Source organism: Panthera leo, chromosome A3 (genome assembly GCF_018350215.1).
Source record: "Panthera leo isolate Ple1 chromosome A3, P.leo_Ple1_pat1.1, whole genome shotgun sequence".
Taxonomy (NCBI): domain Eukaryota; kingdom Metazoa; phylum Chordata; class Mammalia; order Carnivora; family Felidae; genus Panthera; species Panthera leo.
Genome location: NC_056681.1, coordinates 113,804,274 through 113,823,881, shown reverse-complemented (window position 1 = coordinate 113,823,881; position 19,608 = coordinate 113,804,274). Strand labels below are relative to the sequence as shown.

Here is a 19,608-nt window from a genome sequence, read left to right as displayed (position 1 = left end):
ATACCTGTTCTTTATGCATTCATCTATTAATAGATCCTTGGGGTGCTTCCATATTTTGACTCTTTTTTTTATTTTTATTTAAAAAAAAATTTTTTTTTTTTTTACGTTTATTTATTTTTGAGACAGAGAGAGACAAAGCATGAATAGGGGAGGGTCAGAGAGAGGGAGACACAGAATCTGAAACAGGCTTCAGGCTCTGAGCTGTCAGCACAGAGCCCGACGCGGGGCTCAAACTCACGGACCGCGAGATCATGACCTGAGCCGAAGTCGGCCGCTTAACCAACTGAGCCACCCAGGCGCCCTGATATTTTGACTCTTAAGTAATGCTGCAATAATCATAGGGGTACATATACCTTTTTAAATTCGTGTTTTTGTAGTCTTTGGGTAAATATCATATAGTAATTTTATTTTTAATTTTTTGAGGAACCTCCGTACTGTTTTTCACAGTGGCTGCACCAGTTTGCATTCCCACCAACAGTGCACAAGGGTTCCTTTTTCTCCACATCCTCAACAATACTGGTTGTTTCTTGTGTTTTTGATTTAAGCCATTCTGACAGGTGTGAGGTGATTGTGGATTTGATTTGCATTTCCCTGATGATGAGTGATGTTGAGCATCTTTTCATGTATCTGTTGGCCATCTGTGTATCTTCTTTGAAGAAATGTCTGTTCATGTCTTCTGCCCATTTTTAATAGGAAAAACATTTTTTTGATGTTGTATAAGTTCTTTATATATTTTGGATACTAATCTCTTATTGGGTATATTATTTGCAAATATCTTCTCCCATTGAAAGAAGAATTTAACTTGGCAAAGAAACTTGGACCAAACTTATCCATCTTCTCTACCATACCATTCATTGGGAATATTCTTTTGAACAAAATCAAGTTTTGTTTACTTCAGCAATGGGGCAAAGTAAACATGAAATTTTCATGCAAGATGAAGATATTCATAAGTGTCACTAAAATTTGATAGCGTTGGACTGTTGCTATGATATTTGGTTTTAAGGTACATATAGATATCTCTATATGGAAATCTGTGACTCTGAGTTAAGGCTTTTGGTTGTAAGTGACAAAAATCCAATTCAAACTAGTATCGGGGGAAAATGGGAACTTTTGTAATTTATGTAACCAGAATGTGGGAAGACTGAGGTAACTGGCATAGGGACTACCACACTCAGGATCCTTGTCTTTCTCTTACCTCTCAGGCCCACTTTTCTCTACATGTCAGGTTTAGTTTCTCATACCATGTTTCCCCACCATACTAGAATAACTCCTAGCAAGACCTTAACTTGAAATTTCTTAACTACATCCTAGATAAGGAAAGATGCTTCCCCAGTGCTAGTAAAGAAACTCATGGGAAAGAACTATTGTTTGGTCCAGCTTGGAACAGATATTAGTCTCTAGATCAGTTACTGTGGCCAGGAGACCAGGTTAAGCAAGGACATGATAGCTCCCACTTACTTAGACTGAACAAGAAAGGAGGGAGCAATTAAACAATAAAATTAACATCCAAGTATAATTGTCAGTCACATAGCTTGAACTATCATCTATATATATATTTTTTAATGTTTTTATTTTTGACAGAGAGAGACAGAGAGACAGAGCATGAGTGGGGGAGGGGCAGAGAGAGAGGGAGACACAGAATCCGAAGCAGGCTCCAGGCTCTGAGCTTTCCTCACAGAGCCTGACGCAGGGCTTGAACTCACAGACGGCGAGATCATGACCTGAGCCGAAGTCGGACGCTCAACCAACTGAGCCACCCAGGCGTCCCTACTATCTATATTTAATAATTCCAAACTCCAGTTCTCTAGCCCTAAGATCTGTCTTGTTTCAGACTACCTTCTTAACAGCATCACATGGATATCTATTTGGTGCCTTAAACTTTGGCTAGAATTCTTGTTTTCTTCCCTAAAAATCTGTTCCTCTGCAGTTTTTCCCATCTTAGTTAATACCACCACTCATTTGCTCAAGCAAAATTTTTAGTCTTCTCCCATTCCCCACATTTATCCATCAGCAGGTTTTTACGGGGTAACCTACAGACACATCCAGAATCTGCCCTGACCCCCATTTCTATCTCAACAACTACCATCATAACTAAGCTACCTTCATTTCTTTATCAATGTCCAGTCTCCTAATTGGTCCCCATGCCTCTCCTCTTACCCCCCTGTAGACCATTATCCATATAGCAACCAGAGTGCTTTCCATTTTATTTTTTATTTTAGTTTAGCTTAGTTATGTTTATTTTATTTATTTATGTTTAAGTAAGCTTCACATCCAGCATGGAGCCCAACTCAGGGCTTGAACTCACAACCCTGAGATTAAGACCTGAGCTAAGATCAAGAGTTGGATGCTTAACCAACTGAGCCATGCAGACACCCCATAGTGTTTTCCCTTTTAAACTTAAATCATACTGTCACTTTCTTTATTACCACCCAGTTATTTGCTGTCATACTTACAATAAAATCCTCTTTTCTCTAGTTTACAAAATTCTTAGATGAGCTAGTCTCTGCCTACTTCTCTTCAAGTTTCTACTTTCATGCCCTATATACCACACAGTCTTTCTTTCTGTAATTTGTGTACAGTGCATATATTCCTGCTTAGGTCTTTTGTACAAGCTATTGTCTCTCCTTGAAATTCTCTTCACTTCATCTTTGCAGGATGTGCTCCATCTTGTTACTCGAATCCTAATATCACTAAATGCCAATGTCATTAAGTAACTGGGCCCAATCTGAAATAGATTCTAAAATAGATCACCTGGTTAGCCTCTTTCCATGTCAGACTACTATTATTCTCTATATAGCGTTTACCAGAAGTTATAAATTGTTATTCTGTCTCCCTCCTTAAAATGTAAATTTTGGGGCACCTGGATGGCTCAGTCAGTTAAGTGTCTGATTTCGGCTCAGGTCATGATCTCACAGTTTGTGAGTTTGAGCCCCGTATCGGGCTCTCTGCTGTCAGCCCTGAGCCTGCTTCAGATCCTCTGTCTCCCTCTCTCTGCCCCTCTGCTCTTGTACGCTCGCTGTCTCTGCACCCCCCCCCCAAATAAATTAAAAATACTAATAAAATGCAAATTTCATGGTAGCAGGGGCCAAATCTTGTTCTTATATCCTTGTACAGTTTGGTGAATTTTAATAAATGAATATACCTGTATAACTACTACCTAGATCATGATATAAAACTTTACAAATCCCCCCAAAAAGCCCCCCCCCCCTTTTTTGAGTCAGAGTCCAACCCAACAGAAGTAATCAGTGTTCTGACCGCTGTTCTTTGCACATTATTGTTGCCTGTCTGGAGGTACATTAATGGGATTACAGTATATACTCTCCTATAATAGTGGTTCATTCTGGTCCATTGCTCTCATATCCCATTATATGAATATACCACAATTTCTTTTTATGTTCAACTATTGAAAGGCATTTAGGTGATTTTCAGCTGTTGGATATGTATCTTTGAGTGAAGTTACTCAGTCATAGGAATTGTATATGTTCATTGTTGGAAGATAAGGTAATACCAGTTTTCTAGAGTGGTTTTACCAGTTTACTCTTTCACTGGCAATATTTGAGAGTTCTGGTTGCTTCATGCCTATACCAACAGTTGGTATTGTCTTTTTATTTTTTAAGCTATTCTAGGGTATGTAGTTGTGTCATTTGGTTTTAAATTATTATCCTGATGACTAAGTGAACACTTTTTCATATTATTGACTTTTTCATATATTTCTTAGTCATTCAGATTACCTTTTTTGTCAGGTGCATATTAAAATGTTTTACCCATTTTTAAATTGGGTTATCTTTTTTTTCATATTGATCTGTAGAGTTCTTCATATATAAATAACTTTTCCCATGAATGAAAAGTTTTTTTTTATTTCAATAAGTTCAATTTATCAGTTTTTCATGGGTTGTACTTTTTGTGTACTTGTCAAGAAATCTTAGCCAGCTCCGAGGTCATAAAGATACTCTACTATTAGCTAGAAATCTTGTTGTTTGACCTTTCACATTTAACACCTACAGTCAAACTGGAATTCATTTTTGTGTATGGGTTGAGGTAGAGGTCAGGGCATATTTGGTTTTATATAGCTGTTCAACTGATGAAACATTTATTGGAGGAAAATCCTTTTTCTCCTGCCTTTATGTGCTACCTTTTTCATAAACTAGGTGACTATGAATGTGTGATTCTATTTCTGGATTTTCTTGTCTGTTCAATGTCAATATTTGTCTATTCTTGCATTAGTACTTTGCTATATTAACTACAGTAGTTTTGAATAGTTTTGAAATACATCTTGACATCTAGTGGTGTAAATCTTCCAGCTTTGTTCTTCTTCGGATTGTCTTTGCTTTCTTTCACCTTTTGCGTTTCCATATATGCACTTTAATGTCAGTTTATTAGTTTCCACAAATAACATTTACATACTGCATTTACATACTGTTTTTTATACTCTTTTATAACCCACTCTTTTCATTTATATCTTTCCATGTCAATAAATACATTTCTGTTATATTTTTAATAATATGTTGTTGATTCCAGCATTTTTCCCCTTTAAAAACAGCAATGTGATCAGGATCCTCAATTATTTTATTGTCTTTACTGAAGATATCTAATTCCTTGAGAAATAAGCATTTATACTTATCACAAATATTGAATGCCATTAAACTGTTGTGGGAAAAACTAAGATGAATATGATTACAGGCCTTGAGCTTGAGCTTACATTTTAGGGATTATAAGGCATACACATAATTAACTGCAATTATTTGCTTCAGTGAGAGACCATATAATAAGTGGTTAAAATCATGAACTGTGGAGCTAGAGTACCTGAGTTTGGAAACCTCACTCCTCCACTTGCTAGCTGTATGACTCTAATAAGTTACTTTTTCTTTTTGTATTTCAAGTTCCTTATCTCTTTTTCTTTTTTTTTAAAGTGGATAGAGTAACCTTCATAAGGTGTTGGGTAGTTTAGAAGAAATTGTATGTTAAGCACTTTGACCAGTGGTCTAACATAAGATGGGTCAATCAAGTGTTACCTGTTATTGTGATAATAATTATTTCTAGAAAAATAACAGCCGTAAGTGGGTCCTAGGAATAGGTGTTGTACATATAGGCACTTTTTTTAAATCTATGATAGTCATTGTTTATCTTCATTCTAGAAAATCTGTAGTCTGTTCTAACAGTGTTTGGCTTAGGGCGCCTGGGTGGCTCAGTCAGTTGAGTGTCCGACTTCGGCTCAGATCATGATCTTGCAGTCTGTGAGTTCGAGCCCCACATTGGGCTCTGTGCTGACAGCTCAGAGCCTGGAGCCTGCTTCGGATTCTGTGTCTCCCTCTCTCTTTGCCCCTCCCCTGCTCATGCTCTGTCTCTCTCTGTCTGAAAAATAAATTTAAAAACATTAAAAAAAATTAACAGTGTTTGGCTTATAGTAGACACACACAAAAAATTGAATATGTGAATAAATGAATGAAAATGTGTTCTGGAGATACTGGTGTATGAATTGTGCTGATCTAATTAATTTTCTTGTTTCAGATTTGAAAGATTAGAAGTCTTGGCTGTATTTGCCTCCACAGTCTTGGCACAATTGGGAGCTCTCTTTATATTAAAAGAAAGGTACATTTGTTTACTATGTCACTTCATTGTAAATTCCACCTTTGGCAACATGAAAGAATCCAGTGAGACACATTTGGTCTAAAGGGTATACAAATTAAGATGAGCAGTGCTGGAGTTTTGATAGGATGTCCTCTTCATTTTTCAGACTTTTCTGCCTTCTTTTCACCCTCCTTGTATTACCTAATTTGATGCTACTAAATCCTGGGCAGGTATGAAGGAAAGGGGTTCAGTCAGACATGTTTTAATGTTTGGTATAAACCCATTGAAAAAAGTTTGGTGGGGAAGATTGATACTACATATTGAGGATAATTTGTAAGTCTTGCCTGATCACTGCTAATAATCAACAGTTGGTTATCATATTAAAAGATTTTGTTCAGGGCGCCTGGCTGGCTCAGTTGGAAGAGCATGTGACTCTTGATCTTGGGGTCATGAGTTTGAGCCCCATGTTAAGTGTAGAGATTACTTACACAAATAAACTAACTTAAAAAAAAAAGATTTTGTTCACTTATTAGATTAATTCTATATTTAATAAAGCTTTTTAATTTCATAATTTTTAGAACTAATTTAATACATTTTTTCTTTCTTTTAGTGCAGAACGCTTTCTGGAGCAGCCCGAGATACACACGTGAGATTTTGCTTTTGACATAACATAATTTACTATTATGTTTGATCCCCAGTTATTGAGAGGTACATTAAGAATAATGGTTACTTTGGCCAGTCATAGGTCAGAGTGTGGCAATATACATTTCACTGATATTTCACAAACAAAATCCCCCAATTCCAAGACTCCTTCTCAGCCTTAACTGTTCCCAAGTCCTTATGTTTTTAAATTGCACAGGAAGGCCTCTGTACTCTGGCTTTAGGTCCCTCGTTATTTCCAGGCCTAAATCAACACATAAACTAGCCACGTTGGTCTTCTATGATTTAAAATTTGATGCCCAAAATCTTTTAGTAGCACCTTTAGAAAAGATAAAATTGAGCCGGGCTGGCTCAGTCAGTTAGATGTCTGACTCTTGATTTCAGCTCGGGTCATGATCTCACAGTTCTTGAGACTGAGCTCTGCGTCAGGTTCTGCAGAAAGCATTGAACCTGCTTGGGATTCTCCCTCACCCTCTCTCCCTCTGCCCCTCCCCTGCGCACTCTCTCTCTGAAAATAAAAAAATAAACATTAAAGAAGTTAAAAAAATATATATATAAAAGTGTAATTGTCTACTACAAAGTTGCCAAATACATGGACTTTTTCTGTTTTGACCAGTTTAATTCAGGATACTCTGACCTGCCTAGTATCTTGTAAACCATATACCATTGCATTTATATAAATTTATAACAGCAGTTACCTGTAGGAAGATACTGTTCATGCTGAGAGTCCGTTTTTGTCCTGTGTAAGATGGACCTCGAAAGCAAGTTCAGAGCCTGGCTCCACAAATCCCAAACCACTGCAGCAGACGACTCTCCCTTCCCATCTCCTAGTCTGTCTGCATGCTGAAATTACGTGTGGCTATTACCAAGAAAAAATAATGGTAAATGTTATTGTTCTTTTTAGGGGAAGATTATTAGTTGGTACTTTTGTGGCTCTTTCCTTCAACTTGTTCACAATGCTTTCTATTCGGAATAAGCCTTTTGCTTATGTCTCTGAAGGTATGATTTTTATTTACCATTAATAAAAAATCCAATTCATCTCTCATAAAAACAAGTCCTGTGTTTGTTTTATTAACTCACATCACCTAGAAAGCTTATCCTGAAGAGAAGAGAGAACTATCCTAGAGGTTCTCAGGTCTTTTCTGAGTAGAGAATTACAAAACAAAATCTAATTAGTTCAAGCTTTAAAAGAATGTATTACTTTAAAATGAGCAGAACTGACATATATTAAATTATATGTAATGAAAAATTACATTTGCCAAATAACATGATTGGGATTTTAGATGTGTCACCTACTTAGAAAAAGTCTATTGTACACATTTTGGAAATATCAGTATACTTCAGATGGTTGATGTGCTCTTTGCAAATAATTGTATTCTGTTAAGTAAGTTCCCAGGAACTTCTCTGTGTCAATGGTGGATGGGCATATATTATAAAGTAGCATATATATTTTGAAATATTCTTTTATTTTCAAGTCTTTAAAAATTTAGAGTGTTATTTCTCTTCAGTAGTTAAAATTATTGTCATTTTTTGGTAATTTCCATGTTCTGGATTCCCACTAACCCACAAAGGGTTAAACACTGATTATTGGAGAAGTGAGGTAAAAATAAAAGTGGGCTGTGTGCACAGACCCACACTTTGAAGCAAAGATAGGAGAGGATCTTTTTGGGTCCACTGACTTGAACACTAAGACAATCAAGAGAAGAAAGTTTTCTGAATTTCCCATTCAAATTTAAACACCTTCGTGAATATTATGAAGTGTCAGTTGTATTTGTATGAATTAAAGTTTTAGAATTACTGCATGAACTAGAAAATACGGTATTTGTGATGTCCAGAATTATTTTGAAAAGAAAAGCATAAGTTATTAAAATAGTATAATGTTCACTCTAGAGATTTTAAGAAGGTACAAAGATTTAGAAATTATCCCTCCATAAAGATGAGAAAGATCCAAGTTTTCCTTTTATAAATAATGCTACAATCTGCTTTCTGATATCACATTTCTTTTATGCATCTGTGAGTCTTCTTCAGGATGAATTCCCAGAGAAATTATAAATGGGTTAGAAATATAATATCTTTCAAGTCATTGATATATATTGTGCCAGACTTATTTCTGGAAAGGCTATCTAGGTTATATTTTCATTAGCTGGATATTAAAGTTCCCAGAAACATTAATATTTGTGACATTAGTTGAAATTTGAGTGAAAGATAATACTGAGCACTTTCTGTCTACCAGACACAATGCTAAACTCTCTATGTAGATCAGCCCATTTAATTCTCCCTATAACCACATGAGGTAAATAATTTTATTATTTTTATATTACACTGAGGCACTGAGAGATTAAATCACTTGCCCAAAGTCAAATATCTAGCTAAGAGCTGGGTTTTAAGTCAGATATTCTGGCCATAGAGTCTGCTCTTAACTGCTCTACAATATGGCTTTTGTATAACCTCGCCAGTCTTTTTTACCTCATGTTACACATGAAAAAGTGAGTATTTCTGTAATCCTGAGATAAATGTAAAAGGATGTTTGAGCCTGGGGGCTACTTGTTCAGGAACAGTAACTGGCAGGTTTCTGCATGTAGCCAGATCCCCTACCTGGCCTTTCTGAGAGCTGGGGGAATTTAGAATTGGTATACCTATAACCCATTCTCAGCACACTGGTTAGGAAGTTCTGCTTTACATTTAAAGAGCCTTTAAAATTAATAGTACACTGACATGTAATTCCTCCAGGTCAGTGATATAAATAGTTGAAACTGCTTTTGCTTTATTATCTTGAAGGTATAAAAGAGGGAAAAAGTCTAGATTTAAGTAGCATGTCCTTTTGTAAAATGTTATACGGTCATTACAAAACTTATCTTTTAAATTAAGGAAATCAAGTATTTCTGGTAGTGGTTTATTTTTCTGTATAGGTAATTTACGTGTTTTCTTCTTAAAGCTGCTAGTACGAGTTGGCTTCAAGAGCATGTTGCAGATCTTAGTCGAAGGTAAGATGTTATGTGGGGTTTCATGATACACATAATTTCAAAGGGATGTACAAGAAATGCATCTGTCATGGGAACTTACATTATTCATTGCTGAGGTTGCTACATGAATCTCACAGATCAAACTTATTCGCCTTTTACTTATTAATTGATGACATAAGATACCTTTGCGAGTGAGAGAACTTTGTTCCCACATCCTCTTTGCTTTCTATAAGACATATGGTACTAAAATACAAGTTGTCTTTCACAAGATTTCCATCAGTATTACATTGAGGTCTGCTAACGAATACTCTTTGTTTGTTTCTTCTTAGCCTGTGTGGAATTATTCCAGGACTTAGCAGCATCTTCCTTCCCCGAATGAATCCATTTGTTTTGATTGATCTTGCTGGAGCATTTGCTCTTTGTATTACATATATGCTAATTGAAATTAAGTAAGTAGTTTTTATTGCTGTCAAGTGGTTCCACTTTGGGGGCCTGACTTTTAAAGGCATCTGTGGGGTAGGTAAGGATTATGCTTACAGCATGTTTGCTTATGGCCTGTGTAGCTTTGGTCAAGTCTTGTCCTTAAGTATCTTCATCTGAAAAATTAAGGGGTAGGATTCAATAAGTATTTTTCACCACAGTCTATAATTCAGACTGGAAAACTACTTAAAGTCCCTACTGCTGACTTGGTGAGTGAAACAGAGAAGATGACCGTGACAGAAGAGGACAGAAGGTGACAGATAAGCCATGGCTACTATTTCTGAGAGAAGGAAGGGGAAGTAGGTATGAAAAAAAATTTTTTTAAGTCAAGCCTTAAAAAAAAAAAAAAAAAGAAAAAGGAAAAAATAAAAGGCAAAACTTTTAGGAAGTATACTTTATAGCTGCCTTAACCTTCCCTAGCATCTTATGACATGTGATTCTTCAACTACCTACCCTTTAAATATTAGGGTTTACTAGAATTGGTCCTTAATTATTCTTTTTCCTATTTTGCATACTCTTCTGGAAGATTACATTCAATTACTCGTTTTTATTTACCTCCTCTGTGAGTTTCCCAAACCATTATTTCTAGTCCAGATGTCTATTGAATTCCAAAAGGCATATCTTACATCTATTCATGTCTACATCAACTGAACCTATTTTCCCCATCCCCAAAGCGGTTTTTTCTTATATTTTCGACCTCAGTGAATATTCTGTTGCATTGTTTTTTTTCAATGTATATTAAAACTTGAACCATTTTTAATCATACAGTTCAGTTGCATGAAGTACCTCACATCATTGTGTAACTGTCACCATTGTCCATCTTCAGAACTTTTACATCTTCTCCACCTGTAACTCAGTACCCATTAAAGAGTAGCTCCCCTTCCTCTCTTCCCAAAGCCCCTGCTAACTACTATTCTATTTCCTGTCTCTACGAATTTGACAAAGTACTTCATGTGAATGAAATCATACAGTATTTGTCTTTTTGCATCTGGCTTATTTCACTTAGCGTAAGGTTTTCAAGATTCATCCATGTTGTAATATGTATCAGAATTTTCTCCTTTTTTAAGATTGAATAATATTCCATTGTACATACAGAACACATTTTGTTTGTTGAATTATCCACTGATAGATATTTGGATTGTTCCCACCTTTTGGCTATTGTGAATAGTGCTCTATGAACATGGGTATACAAATACCTGTTTGAGTCCCTGCTTTCCATTCTTGTGGGCATATACCCAGAAGTAGAATTGCTGGATTATAGGAGAATTCAGCATTTAATTTTTTGATGAACTCCAGTGCACTCTTTTTTTAAAATTTTTTTTAATGTTTATTTATTTTTGAGAGAGACAGATACAAAAGCTTGAGTGGGAAAGGGGCAGAGAGAGAAGGAGACACAGAATCTGAAGCAGGTTCCAGGCTCTGAGCTGTCAGCACAGAGCCCAATGCAGGGCTCGAACTCACGGACCGTGAGATCATGACCTGAGCCGAAGTCCGACGCCCAACGGACTGAGCCACCCAGGCGCTCCCCCCACCTTTTTTTTTTTAATGTTTAACTCCAGTGCACTCTTAAATATCATACTTCTCCCCTCTCACCTGTCCCAAAGCCGGTTCTAATTGGTCACCTGGTCTTGAATTTGTTTTTTGTATTTTAAAGTTGTAGTCATCATGCTGTACAGTACATCCCTAGAACTTCTGTGTCTCATAACTGCAACTCAATACCTTTTGGCCACCTTCACCCATTTCTCCCCCACCCCCAACCCCCTGCGTTTGACAGCCACCAAACTCTTCTGTGTTTCGCAGGAGTTTGGATCTTTAGATTGCACCTGTAAGGGAGATCATAACAGTATTTGTCTCTCTCTACCATGTTGTTGTAAATGGCATGATTCCCTCCCTTTTTTGGCTGAATAATTCTCAAGCCAGTGTGTGTGTCTGTGTGTGTTTATAGGTGTGTGTATCTTACATTTTTTATCCCTTCATCTGTTAGTGGATACTTTGCTTGTTTCCATGTCTTGGCTATTGTAAATAATACTCTTATCAGCCAGTCTGATTGGACCTTCTTTTTTAATATTTATTTGTCCTCTCTTTCCCGTTTTCATTGCTGCTTGCCAAATTGAGGCCTTATTATTTCCTTGGTCTAATTACAATAGTCTTCTGGTCTTCTGTCATTGTCATACATCTCTAGTTATTTTCCATTTTGCTACTAATGTCATCATTCAAAATGGCACCTCTGGCCATAATATTTTCCTGTTTCAAAATCTTCCTCTTTGCCTGTTAAAAAAATAAAAGCTTGGGAATGCAAGCTGGTGCAGCCACTCTGGAAAACAGTATGGAGGTTCCTCAAAAAACTAAAAATAGAACTACACTATGACCCACCAATTGCACTACTAGGCATTTATCCAAGGGATACAGGTGTGCTGTTTCGAAGGGACGCATGCACCCCAGTGTTTACAGCAGCACTATCAACAATAGCCAAAGTATGGAAAGAACCCAAATGTCCATCGATGGATGAATGGATAAAGAGGATGTGGTGTATATATACAATGGAGTATTCCTCGGCAATCAAAAAGAATGAAATCTTGCCATTTGCAACTACCTGGATGGAACTGGAGGGTATTATGCTAAGTGAAATTAGAGAAAGACAAAAATCATGACTTCACTCATAAGAGGACTTTAAGAGACAAATCAGATGAATATAAGGGAAGGGAAATAAAAATCATATAAAAACGGGGACAAAACAGAAGAGACTCATAAATATGGAGAACAAACTGAAGGTTACTGGAGTGGTTGTGGGAGGGGGGATGAGCTAAATGGGTAAGGGGCACTAAGGAATCTACTCCTGAAATCATTGTTGCATTATATGGTAACTAATTTTTTTTAATATGAAATTTATTGTTGGAGCGCCTGGGTGGCTCAGTCGGTTAAGTGTCCGACTTCAGCTCAGGTCACAATCTCACAGACCATGAGTTCGAGCCCCGTGTCGGGCTCTGGGCTGATGGCTCAGAGTCTGGAGCCTGCTTCTGGTTCTGTGTCTCCCTCTCTGTCTGCCCCTCCCCCGTTCATCCTCTGTCTCTCTCTGTCTCAAAAATAAACGTAAAAAAAAAAAATTAATATGAAATTTATTGTCAAATTGGTTTCCATACAACACCCAGTGCTCATCCCAACAGGTGCCCTCCTCAATACCCATCACCCACCCTCCCCCCCTCCCACTCCCCATCAACCCTCTTTAAGAGTCTCTTATGTTTTGGCTCCCTCCGTCTCTAACCTTTTTTTTTCCCTTCCCCTCCCCCATGGTCTTCTGTTAAGTTTCTCAGGATCCACATAAGAGTGAAAACATATGGTATCTGTCTTTCTCTGTATGACTTATTTCACTTAGCGTAACACTGCAGTTCCATCCGCATTGCTACAGAAGGCCATATTTCGTTCTTTCTCATTGCCATGTAGTACTCCATTGTGTATATAAACCACAATTTCTTTATCCATTCATCAGTTGATAGACATTTAGGCTCTTTTCATAATTTGGCTTTTGTTGAAAGTGCTCCTGTAACCATTGAGGTACAAGTGCCCCTGTGCATCAGCACTCGTGTATCCCTTGGGTATATTCGTAACAGTGCTATTGCTGGGTCATAGGGTAGGTCTATTTTTAATTTTTTGAGGAACCTCCACACTGTTTTCCAGAGTGGCTGCACCAGTTTGCATTTCCACCACCAGTCAAGAGGGTTCCTGTTTCTCCACATCCTCGCCAGCATCTATAGTCTTCTGATTTGTTCATTTTAACCACTCTGACTGGCATTAGGTGGTATCTGAGTGTGGTTTTGATTTACATTTCCCTGATGAGGAGTGACGTTGAGCATCTTTTCATGTGCCTGTTGGCCATCCGGATGTCTTCTTTAGAGAAGTGTCTATTCATGTTTTCTGCCCATTTCTTCACTGGATTAGTTGTTTTTTGGGCGTGGAGTTTGGTGAATTCTTTATAGATTTTGGATACTAGCCCTTTGTCCGATATGTCATTTGCAAATTATCTTTTCTCATTCTGTTGGTTGCCTTTTAGTTTTGTTGATTGTTTCCTTTGCAGTGCAGAAGGTTTTTATCTTGATGAGGTCCCAATAGTTTATTTTTGCTTTTAATCCCCCTGCCTTTGGGAATGTGTCAAGTAAGAAATTGCTGTGGCTGAGGTCAGAGAGGTTTTTTCCTGCTTTCTCCTCTAGGGTTTTGATGGTTTCCTGTTTCACATTCAGGCCCTTTATCCATTTTGAGGTTTTTTTTTTGTGAATGGTGTAAGAAAGTGGTCTAGTTTCATTCTTCTGCATGTTGCTGTCCAGCTCTCCCAGCACCATTTGTTAAAAAGACTGTCTTTTTTCCACTGGATATTCTTTCCTGCTTTGTCAAAGATTAGTTGGCCATACTTTTGTGGGTGTGATTCTGGGGTTCCTATCCTATTCCGTTGGTCTATGTGTCTGTTTTTGTGCCATATGCTAACTAATTTGGATGTAAATTTAAAAAATAAAAAGTAAAACTAAAAAAGAGATTAAACAAAATAAAAAATAAATAAAAGCTGTTAGCATGGTAAGGCCCCTACTGACCTCACTGGCCATCCGTCTGTCTATATTTGCCTGTTCCTACTTCTGATGCTGTGTCAGGACTTTCACACCCTTGCACATGCTGCTTTCACTGTCTGTGATACCTTCCTCCCATCATTTCACTCGTCTTTGAAGGGTCAGCTCATATGTCTCTTTTTTCTATTTTATAATCCTTTCTGGATTATCCCTACCTCAGGAGGCTTGTCACTCACTCCTTTGTGCATCCCTGATACCCTATAGGACTTCTCCTTTAGTCCCAGATTGCTTTATTTTCTTTACATGGTTATATCCTGCTATTTCAAAGGTAGGGGCTAGGTCTTACCTCATGTTTCTATTGCCAGCATGTGGGAAAAAGTAAAAAACAACACAAATAAAACAAAAACAAAACATGATCAGCTTGTAATCATTGGCATTGGCATTGACATTTTGGTCTGTCTTATTAACAGAACAGTCTGAACTACTGATGAGTGTTGCACTTCAGTGACAGTGTTCCTCTAACAAATTCCCATAGAATCTCACCTTGTGTAATTCCTGAGGAATTTCAAAAATTCTTGGTAATAATTGGAAAATTATTATTTATAGGAAAATTGTTGGATGAGATACATTAGCCTTCTCTGTATCAGAAATTGTAAGTTGAAGGTTTTTGTTTGTCACAACAAATGAATATATATGAAACCTTTCTCGTTGACAAGTAGATTGAAAATACATAATGAGGAAATGGTCACATTTTTTTTCTTCACCATCTCTTCACGCTGCTTAACATAATTATTATTTTCCACCAAACTTGGCAAGAAAGGATTCTGAAAACTTATTTATTTATTTATTTTGAGACACTCTCTTTGCCAGTGGTGGCCACTTGTGATCAGGGTCCTGTTGCATTAGACAATGTTTTGGAAGATTGAATTGTAAGAAGCCCAGACGCATATATTTGAGATTTAGAATTGTTTTTTCCTTTTAGTAATTATTTTGCTGTGGACACTGCTTCTGCCATAGCCATTGCTCTGATGACATTTGGCACTATGTATCCCATGAGCGTGTACAGTGGCAAAGTATTACTGCAGGTAAGGGTCCTTTTTCAATGCACATGCTTAATATTAGCCAGGTTTTTATACCAGAGAATAAAATTATATGTTCTCTTCTACCAGATTATAAAATTTTTAGCTATTAGAAGGTCCTGTTAGAAATGAACTCAAATAGTGATACCTGAAATCTATACAGTAAGAAGCAGAGGAAATTCTCTTGGCCCATAAAATATGCACAGATCTTCCTGTATTTATAATATAAGACAAAATCAGAAGCTAAAAATATTTTGCCCTTAATGTTTCAAGTAAAAACAGTGTTACTTAGAAATATTTTTTACCTATTTATTTTCCCCCAATAAATATGCTTTGGCTACTATATAGTTTGGTTGTGATTGTTTTCTTATTTCCTGTCATTGAATCAGTGAGACTTCTAAATTTCAAACTTAAAATCGAAAATGACAAATTACTCCTTATTTAAACAATAGAAACACCTGTAGACAAGGCCCTGAATGCAAAGGTAGTTTTCCAGGGATGGATGTATATGTAAGCACTGCTTTCCTTGTGTCTTACCCTCATGCCCTTTCTAAAACTTAGGGGCAGTAGTTTTATCTCCAGAAATTGTAGTAACAATAGGATAATAGTTGTGTCATGCTGTGCCATACAAAAGATTTTTACTTGGTTGGCTGATTCTTCAAGAGTTGTTTGGGTGTAGAGATAAAAAATAAGCATGGGCTGATGGTTGATGTTGTCCCACTAGTGGAGCCAACTGAAACCTCTCTTCCCTAAATCATGATAGGCTGTCAAACAAAGCAAAGGCTGGTATAAAATCCAACTTTTTATTTTCAGGACCACTGTGCAAAAATTCTTTTATCTCCTAAGTTATTCATACTTTATTTTATTTTTTCTCCAGACAACGCCACCCCATGTTATTGGTCAGTTGGACAAACTTATCAGAGAGGTAAGGTAGAATAGAAAACAAAATCCTTTTAAATTATAATTAGAGAACGGAAAGAATGGGTATAAATGATACTTTACTCAGCCCTATCTCTATTTTATTTTAGGGGAGTTTGTGTTCTTTATACTAAATAATACAGTAGTAGATATAAAATAGTGACAAAAGTATAAAAATTTGAGGAATTGCTCAGTCTGGAAACTTGAAGTAAATGTGGAAGGGAAGGTAATGGTCTAGAGACCACACTACTAGCTGTGTTAATGCTATGGTTTTTATGCGTCTATATTCAAATCTAGGATTTTGATAGAAGTCAAAAACTACTTTTACATGTTGATTGCTTCATCACTTAACATTGATTTGTGAGTTTAGATTTTGTATTGTATAAATACCCACCTGCTTACTAATTGAAGGAATAAGATAATGTAATTATTTGGATTTTGAGAATATTTCAAACTATTGATTGTTGGTATCACAAAGGCCACTATTTATCAGTATAGCTGGCTGTTTGTCTCAGCCTGTGTTATACCAATGGGACATACACTATATATCTGGTCTTGGAATTTCCTCTTGGTCCACATTCACATAACATCCTGTGTTGTGCAGAAATTTGCTAAAAGAAAGAAATGATAGAGAAGAGTCCCCAAAAGGGGGAAAAAATCTAATACCACCAGTGCTGGATATAAATATGTGACATACTCAGAAAATGAAAAGAACCATCCGCTGTCGAACAAGGTGGTGGTGAGGGTAGGTGGTAAACACCTGATACTAAAAGGATTGGGCCAGACGAGAAACGGAACACAAGGCCTTGGCTCACTACTGAACAAGTAAAATGATACCTTGAGTGGTCTAGGACTTCTCTTGGCTAATGAGTGTCTTCGGGCAGGATTTGGCCAGGTCATTTCTAGGCTTAGGTCAAGTCCATATTGTGACTGAACTGTGTTGGATATGTCAAATATAAACAGCTCAGTTTCTTTGTTTTTGATTAGGTATCTACCTTGGATGGAGTTTTAGAAGTTCGAAATGAGCATTTTTGGACCCTAGGTTTTGGCTCACTGGTATGTTTTCCATGTTAATATAGTTGTAATTTAAAACATAGTTTATATTAACTAACTTGGATGTAAATTAAACAATAAAAAAATTAAATAAATAAGTGAAACATAGTTTATAATTTTTAAAACTAAAGAAAGTACTTCTTCAAATTAAAAAAAAATGTTTTAATGTTTATTTTTTGAGAGAGAGAGACAGACAGAGCATGAGAGGGGGAGGAGCAGAGAGAGAGGGAGACACAGAATCTGAAGCAGGCTCCAGAATCCAAGCTGTCAGCACAGAGCCCGATGTGGGGCCTGAACTCCCAAACTGCGAGATCATGACCTGAGCCGAAGTCAGATGCTTAACCAACCAAGCCACCCAAGAGCCCCAACTTCTTTAAATTTTTATAGAGCCTTTGATTATCATTTCTGTTTAATAGAGTCTAAAATGTAGATGGATTCAGTAGCCTAATTGAGATTAGTTGAGGGATATTTTTCTTTTATTTTTCCTTTCAAACTACTGTTAATGGTCTTTTTTTTAAAGGTTTTTTTTTTTTTTTTTTTTATGTTTATTTTTGAGAGACAGGGAGAGCGTGCATGCGTGGGGAGGTGGGGGCACAGAGAGGGAGACACAGAAATCCAAAGCAGGCTCCAGGCTCTGAGGTGTCAGCACAGACCCCCATGTGGGACATGCACTCACAAACCATGAGATCATGACCTGAGCCAAAGTCAAGACGCTTAACCAACTGAGCCACCCAGGCTCCCCCCCATGTTTTTGATATTAACCTTAAAAATAAGACCAGTTATTTTACTAGCAAAAATGAGTTTATTTCGGAATAGCAGAGAATTGCAATTCGGGATAAGCAAGCTACAACAAAACAATAGGCAAGTCTGAAGAACAAAACAGAGGAACAGTCTGCTATAGAGGAAAGGGGGAAGTTGAAAGGACTGTTACAAATGAAAAATCCAGTGAAGTAAACCAGGAGTTCAAGTGTAGTGGCTTTCACTGCCTGAGTTGTATTAGTCTCTCATTGGCTGGGCTTTTGTCAGAGAAGGAGGAAGAAAACCTCTTTCCTCCTGTTGATGTTATAAAGAAGTAGCTAAAGTAGAATGGACTTTACCTCTCTTCCTGTTGAGTCTACAATTGACTCGGGGTAGTAGGGGTTGAGAGACCCTCCCTTTGGGCCTCCCATCTCCCATTTTAATAAGGTTTTCCTTTTATTAATTTTTGCGAATCCAGTTTGGACCTATTACCAGAGAGACAGTTACGGCATGGTTCCATTCCTGTGTCAGGGATGATGAGGAAAATACAGAAAAGTACTCTGGAAAAAAATTTAATCACCATAATCCCATCATATAGAGATGCCTGCCAAGATGTTTTCTTATTTATGCTTACCTATTTTCTCTTCTTAGAAAACAAAACTATGTGGGGCCTCTGGGTGGCTCAATCGGTTGAGCGCCAACTTCAGCTCAGGTCATGATCCGCCAGTTTGTGGGTTCCAGCCCTGCGTTGGGCTCTATGCTGACAGCTTGGAGCCTGGAGCCTGCTTTGGATTCTGTGTCTCTCTCTCTGCCCCTCCCCTGCTCATGCTCTCTCTCTCTCTCAAAAATAAATTAACATTAAAAAAAAATGAAACCATGCAGTTTATATTTTGCTCTTTTCACTTAATATATCGTTTACAGTTTTCTTTGTCACCAAATAATTACTTTTTTGGTCAAATATTTTTTTCTCTCTTTTTTAAAATGTTTGAATGCTTATTTGTTTCTGAGAGGGAGAGAGAGAGAGTGCAAGCGGGGAAGGGTCAGAGAGAGAAGGAGACACAGAATCTGAAGCAGGCTCCAGGCTCTGAGCTGTCAGTACAGAGCCTAACGTGGAGCTTGAACTCACAGACTGCAAGATCATGACCCAAGCCGAAGTCGGACGCTTAACCAACTGAGCCATCCAGGGGCCCTAATTTTTTTTCTCTTGAGTGTGACTTGATCTTTGCCTAGATACTGCAAGACTTTTTTTTTTTTTTTTTTTAAGTCCAGTAAGTTCACTAGACTATGTCTTGGTGTTGGTCATTTTGGGTCAGTTACTCCAGGTTTGCATTATAGCCTTGCAGTAATGTTACTGCAGAAAACTTGTTTTATCTTTCAGGAAAGTTTTCTTTAATTGTAATTATTAATATTTATTTTGTTCTCTTGCTTTTAGTATCTTCTTTGGGATCTATTGTAAGCACATTGGGTCTTTTATATTTATTTTCTTTCAGTTCCTTTGATTTTTAAAACTAGCCTTCTCATCGCCTTTTATTTTCTCACAGTAGACCTGTATATTTATTTCCTTTTGTATTCGTTCTAGTCTAGTCTTCATTTCTT

At 37.1% G+C, this 19,608-nt stretch overlaps 1 protein-coding gene across 2 annotated transcripts in view; it reads left to right on the top strand.

The window, feature by feature from the left end:
- The window catches only part of SLC30A6 (solute carrier family 30 member 6), a 42,582-nt gene that overhangs the window by 18,384 nt on the left and 4,590 nt on the right, over positions 1-19,608 (top strand). For both annotated transcript variants that reach the window (XM_042933297.1, XM_042933296.1), the window contains 8 exons: positions 5,509-5,589; positions 6,179-6,214; positions 7,133-7,227; positions 9,164-9,212; positions 9,521-9,640; positions 15,207-15,309; positions 16,181-16,228; positions 17,209-17,277. In XM_042933297.1, coding sequence (XP_042789231.1) covers positions 5,509-5,589; positions 6,179-6,214; positions 7,133-7,227; positions 9,164-9,212; positions 9,521-9,640; positions 15,207-15,309; positions 16,181-16,228; positions 17,209-17,277 — 601 coding nt within the window. The remainder of the gene's footprint in view (positions 1-5,508; positions 5,590-6,178; positions 6,215-7,132; positions 7,228-9,163; positions 9,213-9,520; positions 9,641-15,206; positions 15,310-16,180; positions 16,229-17,208; positions 17,278-19,608) is intronic.